General features: G+C 39.0%; 1 protein-coding gene across 2 annotated transcripts in view; it reads left to right on the forward strand.

Annotated features, from left to right (window-relative positions):
* LOC134533560 (sialin-like) overlaps positions 1-25,829 on the forward strand; it is a 111,217-nt gene that overhangs the window by 77,658 nt on the left and 7,730 nt on the right. The window contains exons 6-7 of one of the 2 annotated variants that reach the window (XM_063371097.1): positions 3,750-3,902; positions 18,188-18,320. In XM_063371097.1, the coding sequence (XP_063227167.1) occupies positions 3,750-3,902; positions 18,188-18,320 (286 nt within the window). The remainder of the gene's footprint in view (positions 1-3,749; positions 3,903-18,187; positions 18,321-25,829) is intronic. The other variant, XM_063371098.1, reaches the window with a different exon arrangement.

The raw sequence follows: 25,829 nt of genomic DNA on the forward strand, positions 1-25,829 counted from the left end.
ACACCTCCCAAGGAGAGGCGGGCCTGGGTCCTGAGGCAGCTCTCCATGGGCTGTTCCCTGCCGACTGCATGCAGTCGTGCTGTCGCCTGGTGGAGTGATCTCGCCACGCGCTTTATTTGCGCTGCCGGATTCTATTGAAAGATTTATGTATTTTAAATGTTTTAACTTTATTTTATTGAAAGGTTTTTCTGCTAATTTTTTTTAACTTGTTTGGTTTTTTATAATGTAAATTGAAGTTTTTTTCTTTTTCAAGGATTATATTCAACTTGAAATTATTTTATTAATAAACACATAACTTGAATATCACATCATAGTATTTTTTTTGAAACTTTAATTAAGTATAGTGAATGGGTTTAATATTGTGGCGGAGGCCCTCGGTCTCCGTCAAGATCTGCAAAATGTTACTCAAAATAAAAATATTAAAATAACATCGTAAGATTTCAAAAAACATTGGAGTGGAAGGGGGGTGGTAGCAGTAGAGCTGGTACAGGAACGTCTAACCTCCTTGAAACAGGGGTTGTAGGGTGTTGACTGAAAAAAGAAGTATTATTCATCCCACATAGTTTCAGGTTTATTTCCGGTAAACTATGACCAACACAAAAATAAATAAATAATGTAAATAATGTCAATCTACTCTGTTCACAATAAATAAATTAATACTCCTTTGAAATAAATAAACAATAATTTATTCTCTTCTTAGCACGAGTATTAACTTTTAAAATAACATCATTAATCTTAACACACACCTCGACCCATCCTTAGGCTAAATTAACGAAAGCAATTTAACATTACTGGATTCCAAACTGCCTGCACTCCTGGAAAGAATCAAAAAGTTAAGTCATCCTAACACAATTTGAAATACGCCTACATACTTTACACAAGATGAACGAGAATACGAGTTCTTCATTACGTACAACACCTTCTCCGAACGGTAGCATGCAGCTACCCGCCAGGGAGGGGCTCCGACAGTCCTCAAACACCTCACCGAGAAGAACCACACCCCCGGTGGCCCATTTATTAATTCCCCCTTACATCGTCATCACGTCGAGAACACTCCAGGCGAAAGCAAAAATCCCGGCTGCGATTTCACAACACAACCGCCATGCCGCCAACCGACGCCATCCCCTCTCCGCCATCCATGCCAAACTCGCATTTCTTCTGCCAGATTGCAACACCAACACTAGCACGTCAGGCGCGCGCGCCTGCTCAGAGAACAACAACGCAGCGAAAAACAACCAGGGTGGCCAATGCTCCCGGAGATTCCAGGCCACGATGTCGCAACCGCCCGCGTAGCTGGCCAGGCCCTCGGGTGGCGAATCACGCCACCGTCCCAGTAAAACAGAGAGTGTTAGCAATCTACCGCGCCGGGAAGACAAAATACAACACCCGAGTGTCGCAAGCAAGTGTCAGGCACTCAAGCGGTCTCACAAAGCACTACTTGCGCAAAGCCAAGTTCAATAAACCCTTCACGTAAAATGTTACCGCGTGACAATATCAACACACAAACATACATTGGATATTTTTTATTTGCTACGATTCCCCGCCCCAATACAAGTCGCCTACAGAGGAGACATATTAACATTGAAATTATTATAGGTCGTTACACATGGTTTAAAAAAATTTTTTTAATTTATTTTAAAGAGTAATAAATAAAAACATTCTTACATTGAGCACGTACTTTTATGAATGTTGTCCCTGTTGGTTATGTTTAGTTAGTCCACGCTGTTTTTTTGCATGTTTTGACATGGAAAAGTCGGATTCGTACAATAGGCAATTGTGTCCTAGCCACAGGGCCAATATGGTCGCAGAAAGGTGTGTCAAAACTTCGTCACTGTGGTGTATCACTGTAAATATACTGACAATATTTTGTTCTGTTGCACTTGTCATTGTAGCGTTGATCATATTCTGTTTTTCAAGAGTCTATAAGTTCCTGGAGCGTGCAGGGGAAACTCGCTCTCGGGTCTAGGGGGACACAGATTTATTACGCAATTAGGGTCCTAGCAGGCAAAGTCCGTCACAGGTTTCACTGTCTTGTACGGATCTTCCGGATCCCATTTAAGTCGAAAGTGTATCCCGCCTCGACACAATTCTAGGTAGGTGATGAAGGTAGCAAACACGTCGGATGTAGTGCCGTAGAACCAGACTTGGTGCTCTATGCACTGGAATCTGCTCCAGTGATTCTCCTCGGAGATGTTAAACATTACACACTTGTTGGTCTCGTGTGGACGAGGGTCCCAGGGCCACGTGGAGTTGTCGTCGTCTGCCTCGTCGTCCTCATAGTACATGATGATGTCTATGTAGTTGACCGTGGATGTAGGTCGCATAAACCGGGGCTGCGATGGTAGACGGCCAGGTATTGGGCGGCCACGACTCGTCGCGTGGTGGCCACAAGAAGTCCAGGACAAATGGGGCGCTGTCGTCAGGCCCAAGGCCCTCCGACGACAATCAATGAACTCTTTCATTTACATAGCTATAGACCTGGATGATTCGGTCTGCGATGGTGACGGCAGCGGAGATTCTTAGTTCTGACTGCTCCGGAGGTCCCGGTCTCGTTGACTTCAGTGTCACTGCTACTTACCCGACTGTGACAAAGTTGAAAACAAACTTGAACTATGACGAGTACCTCCTAGTATTGCATACCATCGTCTGCGGCAGCCCAAGTCTCCTTGCAGACTCTTATTATTGCTTCTGACATCCGCAGTTGCTAATCAATACATCTGTCGGGTCCGGATACATTTCGTTTAACACTGTGTTGGTGTTCATGATTATATGGCGAAGAACGTCTATGTGGACACCGTCATAACCGGTCGCGATTTCAATGACTACTTCTTGCAGTTGAACGGATGTGGGTACGACTGGCGCCGCGAACTGGTTGCTAACTGCCTGGTTCTTCAGAGACTTGCACAGATTCCCCGGGGAGGTGACTTGCTCGGGGCGAGGAACTGTAGCAGACTGAAGGGGGCCTCGGGTCTAGCAGCTTGTATTTATGCCCTAAACTGTAGGGCGTAAAAGTGGGGAAGTTTTCTGTGACAAAAATATTTTGAGGGGGGTGTGGTTAAGTTCATATATGTATTAAGAAAAGTGGTGGGGTCAGTCTTCCAGGTGTCATTACAGGGGAAATATTATTAAATTGCCCTTACTGGGTTAGAACCAAAGACTCCATGTTATTAATAAGTTTTTTATTTAAAGTTTTATTTATACAAATTTTGATTAATTTTTAAAATTTTTCTCGATTTTTAGCACAAAAATACGGATTTTAAAGATGGTGGCCATAAAGAAAATTGTAACGTTAGAGAGTGAGTCATTCGATTCCAAGTGAAAACAAAATGGTGGCAATACAAAATGGCACAGTCCATGATGGCGAAAAACAAAATTACGGGTCCAAAATAACCACCGGGGTCAAGGTCAAAGGTGAACGTCAAAGGTAAAGGTTATGCACGATGGTCGCCGTGACGACACAATCCACAATTCACAGCCTGGAACTTGGCGCAGGAACCCCTTTAATATACTACTAATAAGAAAAGAGTTTTTCAAGAAACCTTTTTTCACATTGACCTTTTACAAATAATCATTAAGTATCCTTTCTTCAAAAATATGTTCAGGTTGTTAATACTTAAGTGTTCTGTATTGTAAAAAAAGTAAAATAGAAGTACTATAATTTTTCCCATAAAGAAGTGTATGCTACTTGACTAATGAATAAAAAATTCTTTCTTTGTTCCTCTGGTTCTACGTCCGTGATAAACTTTCAGACCAAGCTTCCAGTTCCTTGGGTTAAAATTGCCACTTCGTCGGCAGTGTGGGCGTGGCTGTCCATGAGCGTGTCCGCGGCCTGGTTGTCGTTCGTGTTCATGACGGAGCTGCCCACGTACCTGAGGCGCATGTTGCACTACAGCACGAGCGAGGTGAGTAGCGGCCACTTCTTGCTACCATACCTGCTATCATACACGTATATTATAACATTTTAATTCTGACTATTGAAGGTAAACCTACCTATAGTCCAGGCAAATTAGACCAAAAAAAAGGCCGTGCTTCCCGAAAAATCGTCCAAAGCTGGAAAGTGTTTTAATACCTTTTGGGGGTCCCAAATAAGAGTCCTGTGAGTTTGCGACGGATTCTGACTCCTGCTTAAGTTTTGGGAGTCAAAAAACCGCGGAAGTTTCGCACTTTGTTTAGTTTTTCGCTTATAACTCCTAAACGACGCATCCTACAGAAATTTTTATATAAAGCTTTTTTAAAAAACATTAAATTATGCTTTGAATGGTTTTTAGTCCGTCAAAATCGGCTTAGCCATTTAGCCGCAATCGATTTTCAAAGTTGGGCCATTTTTACCAACTTGGCTAAAAAGTTGATTCTATGTTTAGTTTTTCGTTTACCACTCCTAAACGACGCATTCTGAAAAAAATTTACTCATAGCTTTTTTTAAGAGTATTAAATTCTGCATTGAATGGTTTTTAGTCCGTCAAAATCAGCTTAGCTGTTTAGCCGCAATTGATTTCTTAAGTTGGGCCATATTTTACCAACTTGGCTAAAAAGTTGATTATGCCCTTTGAATGGATCATATGAATCATTTGATGATGTTTTATTCAATGACAATCATCCAGGGGCGGATCCAAGAGTGAAGGGAAGGGGGCCACTACCCCCCTTTGGAATTTTAAGTCTAATCCTTATTTTTAATCAAATATTAAATATTAATTGTTCTGGGGTTTCAGAAATTGTAGGAAACGTGCACCCCCTCCCCCCCCCCCTCCTACTGGATCCGCATTTGGACACTCCAAAATGATGTTATGTGGTTTCAAAATATAAGAAGGCATTATAATGAATAATGTTTTATTGAAGGTAACAAAAGATGTATACATGTAAACGATAACGGTATTAGTTGTGTACATGAAAGATGTATTAGTTGTGTACATGAAAGATCATAATATTAAAGATGTACAAAGTACTAATGTTGACGATTTCTTTCGCCGTTTAGGAGAAGACGGTCCCTCTTCGCCGATCACGTCATCTAGCTCCTCATCCTCGGAATCTTGAGAATAAGGATTCATTTCTTGCTCTCCTTCGATGATATCAATCTCCTCGTCACACTGGGTGGCATCCAGTATAACATCCTTGTCTTCAGAGATGGAATTGAGGCATGCGTGCCCTTTGGAGGTTATGCAGATGGTGGTGCATTTTATCCCTGCCTTTCTACAGGAGCAAGCTGCTTTGCACCCTTTGTTACATGTGCACGATATGGAGTTGAGAAGTTCTTGTGGGGCCGGTGGATCAGTCGTTGTGATGGGAGTTAACCCATTGGTGGTTATTTTCCATCCCCATCTCTCTGGATCTAGTACATTACTCCTCCATACCTGCACCTGTAAATAAACTCTGAAGGAGTGCTGGCGATAAGCCGCTTCTGTAGGAGGCAAGGACGCCAAATCGAAATTCTTTTTTGAAAGCGACCTCTGGAAGAGGTCAAACCTCACTTGATTGAGGGACTTGCTGCTGCCACCCATGTACAAGGTTTTTATGAAGTGAACGCCTGCCTCTGCAACTTGATCAGGAGTTGCAATCGGGTCAAGAAAAATAGAGGCCTGATGAAGGAGGTTTTGGTCTGCCATGAATTTCTTGATCAATTTTATTTTCCCCTGGCGGAAAAATGAGGATGTGGTGTCGCACCCCGTGAAGGCATGGAGAAACAGGGCATGCTTCCTCATGTTTTCAGGCAGCCGGCAATTGCTCGGACTGTAAACGACAGTTTCCTGGTTCTGATTCCCGGGTTTGATGAGGAACACGTTGGCGATGGGCTCTTCAAAGATAGAAACATGAAAAGTGAGCAGGACCAACAGATCGGTGTCCTCTCCCACTATGAAAACATTGCCTCCCTCTATAGACCTCTCCATTGCTGTGCTCACAATCAGAGAATCTGCATCTTCCAAGGCTTGTTTCACGTGAATGCCCTCGTCCATCAGTTGGTTTGTGAGCATCGATATGAGACGTTTCTTGTTGTGATCATTCAACAAGAAACGATCTTTCGGCATTGTGGCCTTGGTATGTTCCTGGAATATAACCGACGAAGATGACATAGCACGGGCTCTTCGCGCTCTTTCAGCAGACTTTATACTATTCTCGGCCACATCCTCTGGGTATCCATCGAAAACTATGGTGATACTGTCAGACTTGTAGTTGGATTTCACGTAATTTACGTACTTGTGAATGATATTGGAAAACTGTTCTCCGCTGTTCCACACAACTCTGTGCAGGAGGAAATCACCATCCACTACGTAGTCTGCATTCACAGTGAAATCCACTTTGATTGGAGTGAACAGCTTGTACAGTTTAGATTTTATACTCTTCCGCATCATGCCGTCATCATTGAACAGTGGGAGTGGGTACGGGGCCAAGTCGAATCCAAAGTACGATTCAAGCTGAAGCTGTAATTTCATGTGAAATGGAATGCGGCGGAAAATCGTGTCCGGACTGATAGGGGCTGATTCTCCGTTGATCTTTGCTGTAGCTTTCACGGCTCGTAGAGGCACTACTAGGTTCTTTCTGCTAAGTTGAAGTTCTTTGAAGTTTTTCCTTTCAATGGTTTTCATACTGGCTGTGCCATTTTCAAAAGCTTTGTGGCAGTTTATGCTGTCATCTGCTATAACTCCTGTGCTGATGGACATGAGGGAACTCATTTTAGGGAATGGGTCGTGGCACTGAATCCATTCGCTGAATTTCTGCAAATCGCTGTCGTCCCTCCGTATTCTGGAGTTTGTCGTGTCAACATGCTGATCAGATGTTGAGAAGGAGACCTCACAGTACTCCTCAATTTGATGACAATTATCCACTGCAGTGGGCATACCAGCGATCCACCAGGCTAGAGTCCCATCGCTGATTCCCCGCCCACGGGATAGCCCTCCACAAGAAGATATTGCTCTCATGAGCACTTGCTCGATGGTCATATCTGACCATATTCCGGACCAATGCTTTTCGCTACGCCTTATTGTGAAGTAACCTTGTACAACGAACTGTAGATATTCAGCATGGGTCAGTTTTTTATTGAGCTCCTCCATATCCTGCAGGTAGAGTTGGCTAGCTTTTGCGTAGTTGAAGTGTCTGCTGGCGTGGAAATATGGAATCATGTTTCTGACGCTCTGCAGGTGTAACATCCAATTCCCAGTTCTTTCAGCCTCGATAAATTGCTTGAGGACTGACACCATCCAGAAATACTGCACCCACAGCTGTGCTGTGCTTACTCGTTCCTCTAAGATTTCCAATTGTCTTTTGAACTTTTCCATAAGACTGTCAACATTTGGGTTGTTAATGTCAAATCTTTCTGATGTAAAATGCTTTATGAGATATGATAGTGCATCAGTCTCTTCATCTGTCAGGCCAAGAGGGGGAACCAGGCCGACCCGGTTTTGCTCATTCGCCACTTCGATAACTGCACGATTGGTAAAAAATATTACATGAGACATCATGCGAGTTGGTATAAATGGCCCAACTTAAAAAATCGATTGCGGCTAAATGGCTAAGCCAATTTTGACAGAGTAAGATCCATTCGACGTAGAATTTAATGTTCTTAGAAAAAGCTATGAGTAAAATATTTTTCAGGATGCGTCGTTTAGGAGTGGTAAACGAAAAACTAAACAAAGAATCAACTTTTTAGCCAAGTTGGTAAAAATGGCCCAATTTTGAAAATCGATAGCGGCTAAATAGCTAGGCCGATTTTGACGGACCAAAAATCATTCGAAGTAAAATTTAATGCTATTTAAAAAAGATTCCAATAACGTTTTCTGTAGGATGTGCCGTTTAGTAGTTATAAGCGAAAAACTAAACAAAGTGCGAAAATTCCGCGGTTTTTTGACTCCCAAAACTTAGGCAGAAGTCAGAATCCGTCGCAAACTCACAGGACTCTTATTTGGGACCCCCAAAAGGTATTAAAACACTTTCCAGCTTTGGACGATTTTTCGGGAAGCATATGTCTAATTTGCCTGGGCTACTAGTCTTTCTTACAAATATATAACACTAGCTGCAGTACCCGGCTTCGCCCGGGCTGAACACCGGGTGATATATTATCCGCGAGCTACAGCAAAATGGATAGCGATATGTCCAGTGTGGTGGACATTAAGAAATGACACACAATTACTGTTTGTGTATCTGTAACCTATGATTTTCTGTTTACCCATGGCGATCGGTTGAAAGGTTTAGAAGTTGTTGCGCTACAGCGCCATCTAGCGGCGAGTTACAAAAAAAATGGATAGCATAAAAACCTTCTCCATGATAAAAACACTTCGCTGTGCCAACTTTCATGGCGATCGGTCAAACAGTGTAAGAGTTTATTGACGTCATACATGCCAACATCCAATTATATATATTCTTATATTTCGAAATTTTGGGGCTTTCACTTTTGATGAAGGAGGGGGGAGGGTATGGAGGTTCAGGACCTCGAATGGTTTGGAACACTCTATCTCGAAAGAAATATTTGATATTCCTGAAATTTTCGAAATTTTGGGGCTTTGTCCCCAGAAGGGGAGGGGTGATTATGAAAACCCTGAATGGCAGCGAAACACTAAAAATCGAAAAAGAATGATTTTTTTAAATTGTTAAAATTTTAGGGTTTTGATCCATTAAGTGGGGGGGGGGGGGGGGGTGATGTTGAGGACCCCGAATTGCTCGTGAACACTCCAAATTGAAAGAAAATAGATTTTTGAAATTTTGGGAGATTTTTTAATTATTGGGTCTTTGACTCCTTGTGGGGGGAGGGTAGTTTGAGGACCCCGAATGGCTCGGAAACACTCCAAATAGTAAAAAAGTATTCTTAAATTTAAGAAATTTATCGTAATTTTGGGGTTTTGCATTCCCCCCCCTCCCTCAAAATTGGGTGGGAAGTCGACTTTGGGTGAAAGTTCCACCACCCCTGGACACTTTAGTTCGTAATGACTTAATTTTAATACAATTTTCTACAATTTTTCGAAATTTTGCGGCTTTCAATTTTGAGAAAAAAAAGGGAGGGGGGGGGGGGTGGGTGTGAATGTTCAGGACCTCGAATGGTTCGGAACACTCCATGTCGAAAGAAATGATATTTGAAATTCCTAAAAATTTTGAGTTTTTGGGGCTATGTCCCCAGATGGGGATGGGTTAATTTTGATGACCCTGAATGGCAGGGAAACACTAAAAATCGAAAGAGAATGATTTTTGAAATTTTCTACATTTAGGGTTTTTGACCCCTGAGAAAGGGGGGGGGGGGGGTGATTTTGAGGACCCCGAATGGCTCGTTAACACTCCATATCGAAAGAAAATAGATTTTCGAAATTTTGGGAAATTTTTTAATTATTGGGTCTTTGACTCCTTGTGGGGGGAGGGTAGTTTGAGGACCCCGAATGGCTCGGAAACACTCCAAATAGTTAAAAAGTATACTTACATATTAATTTTTTTTTAATTTTTCGAAATTTTGGGGTTTTGCATTTCCCCCCCCCCCCTCCCCTTCCCCCAAAATTTGATGGGAAAGTCGATTTTGGGTAAAAGTTCCACCATCCCCCGGACACTTTAGTTCGTAATGACTTAATTTTAATACAATTTTATCCAATTTTTCGAACTTTTGCGGCTTTGACTTTTGAGAAATGGGGGCGGGGGCGGATATGGTTGTTCAGGACCTGGAATGTTTCGGAACACTTCATCTCGAAAGAATAGATATTTAAAATTCCTGAAATTGTCGAAATTTTGGGGCTTTGTTCCCAGAGGGGGGTGGGGGGTTCGAAGACCCTGAATGGCTCGAAAACACTTAAAATCGAAAGAGAAAGATTTAAAAAAAAAATTTAAACTTTCGACATTTTGGGGCTTTGACCATCTGGGGGGGGAGGGGGGGTGATGAGGACCCCGAATGGCTCGGAAACACTCCAAATCGAAAGAGATATAAAGGAATATAAGAATGTAGGCATTTACTGTACTCCTATCTACCATAATAACAATATTGACAAATAGAAAAACTTATTACCTACCTATGAATAATTTTCTAAATAAATTGATAAATAACTCTATGTTAAAGAATTTACGTACATACATAATATAAAACTTCAAACTATACACACCAAAAAAAATCTAAGGATATTTGTTTTCTCAAACTACACAGGGAAACTATGTGGTTTGAGCTGTAACCATAAAATTATAAGGAGGAGAAAGAAGATTGAGGTGTAATGCAAATCTCTTGAGCACTTTTAAAAATTGACGCGGTGAGACTTCGTGGACATAGAGAAATGACACACACACACTATTTATGTGTCTATGAAACATGATTTTTTTTCTGCAATTTAAATTGTAATATACAAAAACGGTATTGAAAATTGAAACAAATATGGCGACACTACAAACTGTCAAGAGCTTTATTTATTTCTTACTCTACTTAGTTCCTTGCAATAGCAAAACGTAACGTAATGGCTTGAAAGCTATTGCTCGGCAGACATAGAGGAATTACACTAAAAGTTTGTATATCTATGACACACATTACATAAAATTAAGATATATTTTTTTAACCCGTTTAAAATTTATTTTTTTAGACAAAAGATAGCCTATGTCAATCCCCAGGATATAATATATCTCCTTGCCAAATTTCATTACGATCCGTTCAGCCGTTCAGCTGGGAAAAGGTAACAAACAGACAGACAGACAGACATAAACTAACTAAATTTATCTTGGTTGCCCTTCTTAGCCATATGGCCTTACCAGGGATTCATGTATACATTTAATATATAGTTTCATCAGACAGAGTTACTTTCGCATTTATAATATTAGTAAGGATGTGTACCTTTAGCTATACCATTGAATATAAATAATACTTATAGAAGTCGCCAAGCAATAACAAAAATTTGGCTGCTCTTTTAAAGTTAGTAGGATTGACCGACACGAGATGTCATTGTAATCGACTCGTCCCGAACAGGTAACACTCTGCTGGTGTTGTCCATGCTGCGAAGCCACCCTTTGCATCTAACAATCGTACTGGACATGGCCCATTTCTTGTGGCAGTTCTCCAACTCTTCGGGCCCATGGGTCAGCTATGCGATTACTATGGATCTCTCTCTTCTGCACTTGCTGCCGCGGTGCCTCCCTTCCCATCTGGCATCCCCGCTAGGCACGTTCCCATTGCGGCTATCTCCATTGAACATGACCTTGTACCTGGCATACAGAACACCGTAGGCGACTTCCTGCTTCTTGAACCTGCGAATTAGCACCCTCCTTGTCCCATTGTCGCATCGATGTACTTCTGCCTTCGGCTTCCTCCCAAGAGTCACGTTGATGATGCCCCCTTTCTTGACATGCGAAGAACCGCGGGCGACCTCTTGATCTTCGAACCAATAGACTTTTCTCCTGTCCAATCTAATCACAGCATTGACCTCCTCTCTTGCATGGTCTACCCCAATTCGGGCAGTCGCGCTGAATGTGCCCTTGTTCTTTGCTGACGAAGCACCGCGGACGACCTCTTATTCTTCGAAACTGCGAACCTTTCAACAGCTTAATCTCTTCGTTAGTACTCAAGATGCCATTCACTTTGTGGTAACGCTCTGTTACAGCCTTGAGGCAATGTAGGCACTTCAATTTCCAGGCCCATACAAAGAGTTTCTTGAACCTCCGCGTCTGTGTCCGTCTATAAATGCACTGATGGCCAGCTGCTGTCGGAACTCTGCACGAGCTTCTGGGTAGGCGAGGTACTCAAGCAGCTCAATGTCGGCTTCAAATTCCTGGAGTGTTTCCGAGGATCGCTGTTGACTTGTCTTGAGGGCCGTCTTATACACCTCGCCCATGTCTCGCTATATCTCCGCTCAATGGCTTTTACTAGTACTCCACAATCAATCTTCTGGTCTGCAGCATCTCTAGCAGAGATCCTCACAGGCTCAGGACAAGTGTTGTAGCCTTCTCTTCTTCGCCTCAGTCATTCACTTCAGAACTTCACTTCAAATGGTCAGGTGTAGTTAGCCCACGACGATTGGCCATCAAAGGTGGGTGACTTGAATTTTGGGTGGCCGTTTGTAGCGCCTTCGACCTTCCCTTCCCCGAAAGAACTTCTCTGTTTCGTAGCAGCTGTAGCTTTCTTCATAATTCGTCGTCATTCTTCAGTTACAGCTACTACTCACTGTTCGGTAGCCTACTGGAGTTGAGCTAGCTGTTGTGCCATCAGATCTTCATGTTCTGCTAGATATTGCTCCTGTAGGGCCAGGCGCTGTTCCATTTTCCCTTCCAACTGAGAACTGGTTTCATCTAGCTTCTTCTTTAATTCCTCCTGAGCAGCTAACAATACGCTTCGCATTTCTTCCTGAACCCTGTTCATGTAAGCGATTTCAGTCTTTATGGTATTCTTCATCTCTTCTTGGCAGTTATCAATTTTATTCGTCATTTCATTCTTTATCTCTTCATGGTTATAATTAATTTTACTCTTCATCTCTTCTTGACTATTATCAATTTTATTCTTCATCTCTTCTTGACAGTTCTTCATTACATTCTTAACTCTTGTTGGTTATAATTAATTTTATTCTTCATATCTTCTTGACTATTATCAAATTTATTCTTCATCTCTTCTTGACAGTTCTTCATTACATTCTTTATCTCTTGTTGGTTATAATTAATTTTATTCTTCATATCTTCTTGACTATTATCAAATTTATTCTTCATCTCTTCTTATTCACTCAGTATTTTATAATTCACTAGCTGACCCGGCAGACTTCGTACTGCCTAATTAAATTGCAATAAAGTCCTGTCAAAATGATTTGTAATGTGACATTTTTTTGTTCCTACATATTTTATAGTCGGGGCAAAAATTTCTCCTGAACAGAACTGTCACCCTGGTGATAGGGTGTTGTGAAAAAGAAATATAATTAAATAAAACAATAAATAAAAAGATAAATAAAAAATAAGTAATCTCTTTATTGTTAATCATGTGAAACATAATAATTTTTATTTTCATAGTAGTGCGTGATTAGATCGGTAATTAGCTTGGTTTGTAGCATTTCGGGTTGTTCTACCTAAATTGATTCGTCTAATAGGAGGAATATCTATATAATAGATTATTTTGTCACATGCAATAATTAGCGATCATAGGTAAATAAACACTGCACAAAACACTATATAGGTAAGAATTTGTTTCGTGTATAAGATGACAAAAGCAAATTCATTAGGGTAGGTAACCTAAAATCCAAGAGGAAAAAAACCACTGACATTGACAGTTTGTTGTTGTTTCAACTTTTTTTTAATTTGATATGACTTGGAGTCAAATCCTTCAAGCCGTATTTAAAATAGGGAAAAGAAATAATAAAAACTTAAACTTATGAAATACTTTTGGTAACGCTGGTTTTGTTTGACTGATGTAGAGACTTGAAAACTGATGCATTTTAAAGTAAAACAAATGAAATAATATCGCGAAGCCGACCAAATTGAACTATTCGATTTCGGTTTATTTTTTTTTATTTATCTATGCTCCAACGCACACTGTTTTGATAGATATCGTCGGTCTAATTAGCAAACCTCGTAACTCCCTGAAGACAAATTTTACAAGAGAAGCAAAAAACTGAATAACTTTTTTGTTTGTGTACTAAATATGTGTTTAATTCATCACATAATAGTTAAAACACCCCCTGACGTTTGTCAATAAACTCTGTGTCAGTTTTTAATTATTAAACCTTTTTTTAATGGAGTTACGAGGTTTTACAATCATAAATTCAAACTAAATATGGAGATACGAGGTTTGATAAGATATAAATCTTCTTATTGGCATAAACTTAATATTGATATTAGAACAATTTTGAGATGAATAATTATAGCACCAATTTTATTCGTGTTTTATAAAAAAGTATCTCTAACAATACAAGGGTTATTTCCGATATTGAACAGTAAGGACAGTATACAATACACAACAGCAATATTGTATAGTGCATAAAATCAACATTGACTATGAATTCGTTTGAAAGAACATCAAGATAAAACTAGCTTTTAAATACTGATAAATGAGGCAATAAATATTGCTCCAACAAATTGGGAAAAGAAAAAAAAAATTACCCCTCAGAAAATCACTGCTTCAGTTTTGAAAAGGAAGGCTATCATAAAATAAGTGATAGTCTGATTCCATAGTTGTTTTCAGGGACTGCAAATGGTCGTATTTAGATTTATTTATCTTCAGCCTCTTAGTGTACAGTGCTGGCAAACTATCAAATCGCTTAGCAGTAATGTTTTTTGCGAATAGGCAAGTTCTTCCACTCTTCTGTGAAACCCAACTTGTAGGAAATAACCCCAATCGGAGTGTACTTCAAGGCTCTGATGTCGGTAACACATGGATCCCCAGCTATTCTGCTTGGTCTGATAGAGCTATACACTTGAGCATGATCAAATCTTAATAAAAAAAACTGTGAGTCAAATAATGAACTTCATATGGACTTGGATTTCTGTGTGCTTCCCTGCAAGTTGCGATGTAGTCAGCTGGAACATTAATCTTCTTGTTTTTCAGCTTATTTTCTATCTTCGAGTGCATGGAGTCTGCCTCCATTTGTTTCTGTCCGACCTCCAGAAACTTTTGCTCTATCGTTACACACTTTGTCACCGATATCTGTAAGAGTGCATTGGCGAGAGTCATATTTCTGTTCTGATAGCAGCAACCATCACTATACAGTATCAATTTGTCGGCATCGTTCCTCAAATGTAGTTGCGACAAGATGAAGTTGCAAATTATTGTAGCAAACTCATTTGAACCAAGGCCCCTCTCAGTCTCGTTCCACAGATAACAGAAGCCATCTTTGGCTTTCAAATTGAAAACAGTAAAAGAAAACAATGGAAGTGCCAATATCGTAAAGAATGTATGATGTTCTACAAGGGGTACTTATGAGATCCATGCCGAAATCATTCTTGGCTCTTGACATTCTGAAATGAAGAATGGATAGCAAAATCGTATAAAATAGTTTAGACATTACCTCCAAAAACATTTTATATTATGGCCTGTATTACAAAAGTTTGAATAGTATAATTTATTGTAATAAGTGTTTTGTATGCATAAATAACCGATGGACAATAGTTAAAGTGTGAGATAATAATAAAATGTACCTGCTCCATATGTACAAACAATATCGAAACAACTAAAATAATTTTTTAAAAACAATTAATAGACAGTGCAACAATAACACTGTGTTTTTTTACTAACAAAATGGAGTTACGAGGTATGCTAATATGCAGGAAATTGACAGCTGGAGATAAGAGGTTTTCTGAAAATAGGATTGTAGCCCATAGGGATTGTTTATTGTTATGATATTTGGAATGGTAATAGAACACATAACTGAGTATATAGTAGTACCAAAAACCAATTTTTGACAAAAAGTGGAGTTACGAGGTTTGCTAATTAGACCGACGATATGATTAAACGTTGTACAGAGGTAATAAAGTACAAATTGACTCTTTGACGTTAGGAACATACCTACATTGTTTAAACAACAATGAGTGCTCGTTTTAGTTAGAAAACGTTTGTATGGGAAAAAGAAAAGGGCTGGTTTTAGGGTTTTTCCGGCAATTATTCGAATTTTTCTCGCCGTAAAAACCATCTTTGAACTTCAACGAACATTTAAAAAAAAAATTGGCCAAATTGGTCCAGGCGTTGTTGAGTTATGCGCTCACCAACACATTTTGCGATTCATTTTTATATTATAGATTTCATCTTGGCCTATTCAGTTATAAAAAACGACATTATGTTCTTAAATTCGTCGCCAGCCTTTTGTTTGTACACATACACCATTGTCTGTCACTATCACTACTGTCCTTACACTATAATTTCCCCTATAAGCCAACCTAAACTTCTTTTCAAAACTAATACTTACTTTAATACAACTCCACTCAACACTAACTACAGTTCCTGACACTACTTTCAACCTCAAAAATCTAGATTCTAAATTTTTAGAATTTTATTATTTCTTTATTTCACTGTAAATTTTTCCTATATCCTATAAGTAGGTCTATCCCACTTTTAACCCCAAATGCTACAAGTGGTGAAAACGAATTCGTAAGGAAATCCCAATTAATATTTATACATTTTTGTTTACTGCTAATATTCACATTACTAATTAAATCACCACACTTAATGTCTGTTCACAAATCACTCACACTTAAAAAAGTATGTTCAGTAATCAGTAAATATCTCTCCACCTCACTGGAACTAGGTAACCAGTGGTTCGCCCCTTGCCTCGCACCTGTCCGCACACACAGACTCGCGCCACTTGGTCGCACTCGCGCGGTCCCGTCGCCCACGTCGCGCCGCTCAACAGCTGTCTCTCGTCCTCCTCGCCGAACTCGCTCTTTCGGACCTCTTGGAACTCCCACGGAGTCCATAGCCACTGCTTTTATACCTTTAGCAGTCTTTCTGGAACCGACTGGAGTGGTTGTGAAGTGTCGCGTCATCCCGGGCCGACCCGATGCTTGAAGCATCCAGAATAACGACGCTTACTCACGCCACTCCACGCGGAATTCCCGCCAGAAGAAGGAGAGCGCGGGGGCAGGGGGGAATGCGCTCGTGACGTCAGTGGCCGTGCGGGGCCACCAGACACGTGACGCGGGTCGCGGCTTTGCCTCCCACGTTCGTGACAAAATGAGGTTTTGCATCTGTATGCAACAATACATGAATGGTTACGGGACAATAAATGCCGAAATAAATTCTAGTGAAAATGTGTTTAATTCTAAGCTACGCCAAGGTTGAAGAGGCATATAATGTAAACATGTCACCAGTTGAACCAAAATAAGATAACCTTGGTCAAAAGAATAAACGATAGCAATACTCAGGAAAAAAAAACATTATGAACCTAAATTTAATATACTTAAAGATCATGTAAGCATAACTTTAGTTGCGTTAAAAACCTGAGGAACTTAGATATGTGATATTTTATACATAGCTTTATTTTCCAGAGGTTCTTTTTTTTACGTATTAGAATAATAATGTTTAGAGGCAAACTATTCATGTCATAATAGTATAATACCACAACACCTTTAATATTATTTAAGCTCTGTTCCAATAGGTAGCCCTGTAAAAATATTGCATTTACTACGTGGACAACGACGTTACTTCGGAAGTTAGTATTTATTCCTGCTAGATCAACAGAAATTAATTTTAGGAATAATGTGTTTAATGGGACGGAGCAAAAAAAGCTAATACAATGCAGCTTTATATTTTAATCTTATGCTACAAAATAGGCCTACGTATATCAATAAAAACAAAATATGGCCAAAATTGAATTTAATTATTACAGATTTATTTGCTAATCATAGTATCAGTCTGTCACAATCATCACTGGCCTTAACATTTTGTCAGTTATTGCTGGCTGAATTTATATCAGAGTTGTTAAGATAGGGGAGAAATGTTTACTGTTTTGCTAAGAACCTTATTTTATGCATTTTAAAGTGTACAAAATTTCATAGCAACACTGTATTTTTGTCATTTTTAAAAGATTTTTAAATACTTGTTTTAAGAAACACGTAATTTGTAGTAACAAACGAAGAACATTTATGAGTGACGTAAACATTTTACAGACACTAACATTATAAGCCACTTCGTGAACATTTAAAAATTATTTATTTAGCAACGCCAAATATTTGTAAAATGTTTTTAGTGACAAAAATATTTTGTGACATACCTCCACAGTTTTTTTTTTCAGTTAGAATACCAGACTGCTGGCGAAGATAGCCATGTTACGTAACAACTAGTTGGTGTAAATGTTTAATTTTTTTTTATCAATGTTTCCATAGTTTTTATTTATTACGAATTAATTGATTATTTTTTACCTATTCAGACAAAATCCACATGTGGTTATTATAACATATTCTCTGCTTAAGCTCAAATTAACTACGTCTTTAATACCAATATTTGTTTTATTCTGATTCAAAAATTTGCTGACATATTCCATCTATAAATTATAATATCAGTTCATTTTCCTTGTTCTCTATTGATGCATGATACTAAATGAAACGCAGTATTAGTTTACATTTGCAAACTTAGCTTAAGCTTCATAGTTTACACAAAGTAAGTTTGCTTTTTACCACTGAATTTATCAGAATTGCATTTAACATGGTGCATTAACTACTATTTTTATTAACCTTAAATAAATAACCTGTTTCAACGTGCTTCAATATTACGTGTTTAATGACAGAAATGTAACTGTATGAAAAAAAATTATTGATAACTGACCTTGGTGTTTGATACTTTCAGACTGGTTACGTCACATCTTTAGCACACGCATCCACGGCTTTGAGCCAAATATTTTGTGGGTTTTTCTCTCAGTGGTTAAGGAGGAGAGGATTTGTAAGTCACCTCACGTCCTACAGAATATTCAACGCTATTGGTAAGGATCTTATTCAGATACAAATGTTCACAACTTCTGCAAATTAATTTAAACTCATATACGGCTGGAATAACCACTGGTTATTTGGTACCCAGGATGTAAAAAGTTAGGTTGCATCAATAAAGTAAAGTTTGTGTTAGGCGTTAGTAATTTTTCAGCGTAAATTCATTACAATCGTTATTACAATATATTTGTTTATTGCAGAAGTAACATGACTTGTACAATATATTGCCTTATGTTATGGGACATTAGAGTAATTGATAGAAAACCACGTTTGTTTATTACTATAAGCCTATACACTGAGTGAACATTATAATGCTAAGGTACTTTATAATTATATATATTTAGAATATTTAATGGATTATACATTATGTGTTGTTTTACTGTAACATTTATTGTATGTTGAACTTTAATATCGAAGAACTTAGTCATGTAACATAAGCGTTATTCTTCAAAGAATTTGATCAGTGAGGACTCTTTCGAATAACAAGACATTTGAAGTAAGTTGCAGTTAAAAATATGACTTTCTTATTAGAAGTTAGCGATAGTAGTATATAATAGGGGCGCCGAGCGCAGGTATCAGGTAGTGGATAGAAGATTGTCGGTCCGCCATCTTAGATTCTGACGTCACGGCGGCCATCTTGGATTGTGACGTCACGGCGGCCATCTTGGATTGTGACATCACGGCGGCCATCTTGGATAAGCGTAACGGTACACAGCGTAACGCGACATAACGTAACGGGACAAGTAGATCACGGCGGCCATTTTGGATCCGCCATCTTGGATATGCCATTTTGGATGACGTCATTGTGTGTTCTCGAACATTCCGACGTTGTGTTTTCCGACATATTGGATCCTATTAATGCTGCAATTTTTGTTACAGTCGCCATCTTGAAATTTGGACGCCATCTTGAAAATCTTTAATTATTATCCGATTTTAATGAAAAAAATACCAAAATTCATCAAAAAATTTACTTATTCGAATTCTGATTGATTATATCGATCATCGTCCTCGGTTAGAACCCGGTGAGTGCAAAAAAAACTAAAAATGGCGACAGGCTCCTTCCTCAATGGTGGATGCAGGCAGACTGACTCCTACCACTTTTTTTTCAAAGCATATATATCATCACCTAGTATGACGACATGTCCGCCATCTTTTCTTCGTCCGCTGGAGATCACCATCTTATTTTCGTCCGCTAGAGTGTGCTGATACCATGTTAGTATAATTATCTGATCACCACACCTTACACCTTGACATTGAAATTTGACCTTGAAATTTGACCTTGACCTTGAAATTTGACCTTGACCTTGAAATTTGACCTTGACCTTGAAATTTGACCTTGAAATTTGACCCTGACCTTGAAATTTGACCTTGACCTTGAAATTAGACTTTGTCCTTGAAATTTGACTTTGTCCTTGTCGACCATCATGGATCCGAAATTTTATGTTCAGTACAGGCTACCAGGAGCTACCACCTGCTGGAGTACGCCATCTTGTGTGTGTACTTGTATTATAGAGTACATTTCCATGTGGATAATTTTATTCTAACCCGCTACAGTGCAGTAATCATTTATTACGGAGGTGCCCCCCCGCCATCTTGAAATTCGGCCGCCATCTTGAAATCATGTAATAATGTAGCTAGAAAAGCGGGAAAAATTCCAAAATTCATTAAATAAATCACTCATTAACTTACAAATTGATTCGATCCGCTCCAGTCCTTGGTTCGATCCCTAAATGATGCAAAACATTTAATTTTATGAAAAAAATAATAATTCCAATAAACCATGTTCAACATTCTTAAAGAGACTTTAAATCATCTACTACCATCAACCTATCAGACATCAAGACCACCATATTGGAAATTCGTAATTGTAATGCTAGAGATTCGGGAAAATAATTCATTAAATAAATTTGTAATCCATATAATGATTGATTGGATCGACTAATGTCCTTGGTTCGATCCCTGGCCGATACAAAACAACTTTAATATTTTAAAAAAAGTACCACTAAAGTGGCAGGTTTGAGAAAATAAAATACACCACAAGTTCCTTTAAAAAAACTTTTATTACATACATACTACACTACTACAAGTACAAAAAAATACACAGACAAATTACTAAAGCCTTTTGGATTCCTCGATTCAAACAGTCTTCTTATTGTACGGACTAAGCCTTTTACATGACTTTAAATGTCTATCCGATCCGGTCATCACCGCAGCCAGAGACGGACTGAAGTTCATATCACTTATATAGTCTCATTAGCCGGTACAACACATGAGTCAAATCAATAACCATGTTCATTATAGGTCTCGGAGCATTTTTTATAATGACGATGTAAGCTATCGAGACGTGAAATTAGTTTATTGCACTTATTGCACTGAAATTGTATTCTTTGAACATTATTAGAACAACCGCTTCTTTCATGTCTGCGAGCATTTGAGGTGATAGTAAATGATGCACCACAGTATTTGCACTGATGCGAAGTACGCTCTTCAATAATTGAAGTATTCAATGCTGATGAAACTTCAGCTGATGGTGGAACAGCACATATCGAAGTCTCCTTTAGTGTTGTCAGAGGCGTTGCCAACGGGATCTGCTCCAACATCGTCGGCGCTGACGTCATGGTTCCCGTAGACGATGGTACAACGTCCATCGAGTTCGACGTTAAAGTCGGTAAAGATGCCATCGAAGTCTCAAGAACAGGCAATTACACGACTTATGCACCAGAAGAAACAAACTAGGTGATCCGTACACCGTCGACGGCAGTAACAAACTGAGCGTCCTGCTGTCTAGGACTCGTTTATATACATGCACCGGATGGAATAATACGCTAGTCAAATCAAGAACAATTTACTAAAATACTAGAGTCAAAACAACATTAAAAAAATAGAAGCACCATCAAAAAAGGAAGCACATTTGGAAGTATCATCAAAAAAGGAAAAACAATAGGAAGCACCGCCAACGAAAAGGCAGCACATTTGGAAGCACCGTCATCGAAAAGGCAGCACATTTGGAAGCACCGACTACGAAAAGACAGCACATTTGGCAGCACCGACAACGAAAAGGCTGCACATTTGGAAGCACCGACTACGAAAAGGCAGCACATTTGGCAGCACCGACAACGAAAAGGCAGCACATTTGGAAGCACCGACTACGAAAAGGCAGCACATTTGGAAGCACCGACAACGAAAAGGCAGCACATTTGGAAGCACCGGTAACGAAAAAGGCAGCACATTTGGCAGCACCGACAACGAAATGGCAGCACATTTGGAAGCACCGACTACGAAAAGGCAGCACATTTGGCAGCACCGACAACAAAAAGGCAGCACATTTGGAAGCACCGACTACGAAAAGGCAGCACATTTGGAAGCACCGACAACGAAAAGGCAGCACATTTGGAAGCACAGGTAACGAAAAAGGCAGCACATTTGGAAGCACCGACAACGAAAAGGCAGCACATTTGGAAGCACCGACAACGAAAAGGCAGCACATTTGGAAGCACCGTCATCGAAAAGGCAGCACATTTAGAAGCACCGTCATCGAAAAGGCAGCACATTTGGAAGCACCGACTACGAAAAGACAGCACATTTGGCAGCACCGACAACGAAAAGGCTGCACATTTGGAAGCACCGACTACGAAAAGGCAGCACATTTGGCAGCACCGACAACGAAAAGGCAGCACATTTGGAAGCACCGACTACGAAAAGGCAGCACATTTGGAAGCACCGACAACGAAAAGGCAGCACATTTGGAAGCACCGGTAACGAAAAAGGCAGCACATTTGGAAGCACCGACAACGAAAAGGCAGCACATTTGGAAGCACCATCATCGAAAAGGCAGCACATTTGGAATCTCCATCAACAAAAAAAAGGGCAAAAAGGAAGCACAAGTTACGAGATCTAAGTCTTAGTTAGAAATCAGAATACAAGAAATAAAAACATTAAATTCTTATAATTTAATTTATTTATTTTATTGCTTTACATTATACAAATTCAAGTAAAACAAGCCATTATTGTATGTAGCCAGCATTCCTCAGTTCCTTGAGTATGAAGGATATTTCTTTGATGCACGAATAGTTTCCTGCACAAAGCGACCCATGTAGAAGTCTTAGCCGGTCAACCAATATGTTTGGATCTTTCCATGATGTGTAATCATTCTCTTCTACCACCATCTTCCTTGCACCTTTATAATAAATATTATGATCTCTGGTGTCTTCCGTTTTACCACCAACCTCAGGGTAACTTTCATGTTTGAGACGGCGATCATCACAAGCTTAATCAGATTTATTTAATATATCACGTCGTTTCCACCGTTTCGGTCTCAGGACACCGCTACATTCTTCGATCTTGGCAGCTTTAGGTGCTTCATCATAATCTATGTCTTTGTCAACAGCCTCAGAGTCACTGTAACAATCACCGTTGAAGGAATCGTCTTCACCCAATTTACCGTAATAATTCGATGATGATGATGATGTTGAAGTGTCTTCATCGTCTTCATGCTTCCTTTTTAGGAGTCCATCATTTTTACAAAGTAGGAAAGATCTACTTGAATTCGGCTGGAATATATTCTCACTTTTCACGTTAAGGATTCTTCCATTGTCTTCATTCTTCCGTAAATCATCAACCTCCTTCAATTTAAGTTCTTTGTCGAGATCGGAAGAGCCAAGAAAATTATTGTCGTAATGCAGATCACTCTTCCTTAGGCTAGTAGATTCATCGTTGTCCTCTAGCTTGTACGCAGGCTTGGTGCTACAAGTTCTGCCATGTCTTTTTAGGCTCTCTCTCCGCGTAAACGACTTGCTACATCGAACACAACTTATCATATTGCGCAGTGGATTTTTAACACAGTCATTCTTCTCGTGTTGTCTTTTATTCTTTCTCAAGATAAACTCTTTACTGCAAAACATACACCTATGTTCTTTCGATACAGCGTCAGATCCCAAATCGGAATTCATATTAGTTACTGAGACTAATGCCAGATACCAATTGAGTGTTTTAAATTAGATTCAATACTTAAATAGAAATTTTTTCATATTTCATCAGCGAGAATTAATATATCTCATGCAAAAGTACTTTATGCATGTAGTTCTGCTTTTTTAACATCAGATGTCGCCACATGTTGCTTGCAGGTAAATAATATTTAGTTCTTTTATGCGGGATGGTCACTAACGATCGCAAAAGAATGATGGCTTCGCTAGACTCCAAGGAAAAGGAAGTTCGTCTTGCATGTTGGTGCTCCACAGATGTCTCATGGCGTAATATTAATTTGACTGAGTAATGATATTTTTTAATTCCACCTGATAAAAATATTGCAAGTTTTGATTTAGTAGCAGAAATTATCGAATTAAATGTAACTCCAAATAATATGACATGTCTCATCAGACAAAAAAAAATCCATGCAGAGAGTGGTTTCACAGAATAGTTAGAAACACTTAAAGAAACCACAGGAATGATTGCAAGAACACGGGAAAAACCATCAAAATATTGACAAGAATAATCAGGAGCGCACGGAGAAAACCACCATAATATTGACAAGAATAATCGGAAGCACACGGAGAAAACCGCCACAAGTTTTCTTTGATATCATAAAAATACAAAAAAAATTAATAAAAAATTAAAAATAAAAACGAAAAAAATTCAAACATTCTGGCTTGTACTAGAACTCTAACTTTGCACATCAAAGAGAAGTTCACAAGCTAGCAGAATGTTTGAATTTTTTTCGTTTTTATTTTTAATTTTTTATTAATTTTTTTTGTATTTTTATGATATCAAAGAAAACTTGTGGCGGTTTTCTCCGTGTGCTTCCGATTATTCTTGTCAATATTATGGTGGTTTTCTCCGTGCGCTCCTGATTATTCTTGTCAATATTTTGATGGTTTTTCCCGTGTTCTTGCAATCATTCCTGTGGTTTCTTCAAGTGTTTCTGACTATTCTGAGAAACCACTCTCTGCATGGATTTTTTTTTGTCTGATGAGACATGTCATTTTATTTGGAGTTACATTTAATTCGATAATTTCTGCTACTAAATCAAAACTTGCAATATTTTTATCAGGTGGAATTAAAAATTTTATTACTCAGTCAAATTAATATTACGCCATGAGACATCTGTGGAGCACCAACATGCAAGACGAACTTCCTTTTCCTTGGAGTCTAGCGAAGCCATCCTTCTTTTGCGATCGTTAGTGACCATCCCGCATAAAAGAACTAAATATTATTTACCTGCAAGCAACATGTGGCGACATCTGTTGTTGAAAAGCAGAACTACATGCATAAAGTACTTTTGCATGAGATATATTAATTCTCGCTGATGAAATATGAAAAAATTTCTATTTAAGTATTGAATCTAATTTAAAACACTCAATTGGTATCTGGCATTAGTCTCAGTAACTAATATGAATTCCGATTTGGGATCTGACGCTGTATCGAAAGAACATAGGTGTAAGTTTTGCAGTAAAGAGTTTATCTTGAGAAAGAATAAAAGACAACACGAGAAGAATGACTGTGTTAAAAATCCACTGCGCAATATGATAAGTTGTGTTCGATGTAGCAAGTCGTTTACGCGGAGAGAGAGCCTAAAAAGACATGGCAGAACTTGTAGCACCAAGCCTGCGTACAAGCTAGAGGACAACGATGAATCTACTAGCCTAAGGAAGAGTGATCTGCATTACGACAATAATTTTCTTGGCTCTTCCGATCTCGACAAAGAACTTAAATTGAAGGAGGTTGATGATTTACGGAAGAATGAAGACAATGGAAGAATCCTTAACGTGAAAAGTGAGAATATATTCCAGCCGAATTCAAGTAGATCTTTCCTACTTTGTAAAAATGATGGACTCCTAAAAAGGAAGCATGAAGACGATGAAGACACTTCAACATCATCATCATCGAATTATTACGGTAAATTGGGTAAAGACGATTCCTTCAACGGTGATTGTTACAGTGACTCTGAGGCTGTTGACAAAGACATAGATTATGATGAAGCACCTAAAGCTGCCAAGATCGAAGAATGTAGCGGTGTCCTGAGACCGAAACGGTGGAAACGACGTGATATATTAAATAAATCTGATTAAGCTTGTGATGATCGCCGTCTCAAACATGAAAGTTACCCTGAGGTTGGTGGTAAAACGGAAGACACCAGAGATCATAATATTTATTATAAAGGTGCAAGGAAGATGGTGGTAGAAGAGAATGATTACACATCATGGAAAGATCCAAACATATTGGTTGACCGGCTAAGACTTCTACATGGGTCGCTTTGTGCAGGAAACTATTCGTGCATCAAAGAAATATCCTTCATACTCAAGGAACTGAGGAATGCTGGCTACATACAATAATGGCTTGTTTTACTTGAATTTGTATAATGTAAAGCAATAAAATAAATAAATTAAATTATAAGAATTTAATGTTTTTATTTCTTGTATTCTGATTTCTAACTAAGACTTAGATCTCGTAACTTGTGCTTCCTTTTTGCCCTTTTTTTTGTTGATGGAGATTCCAAATGTGCTGCCTTT

Source organism: Bacillus rossius, chromosome 6 (genome assembly GCF_032445375.1).
Source record: "Bacillus rossius redtenbacheri isolate Brsri chromosome 6, Brsri_v3, whole genome shotgun sequence".
Classification (NCBI taxonomy): domain Eukaryota; kingdom Metazoa; phylum Arthropoda; class Insecta; order Phasmatodea; family Bacillidae; genus Bacillus; species Bacillus rossius.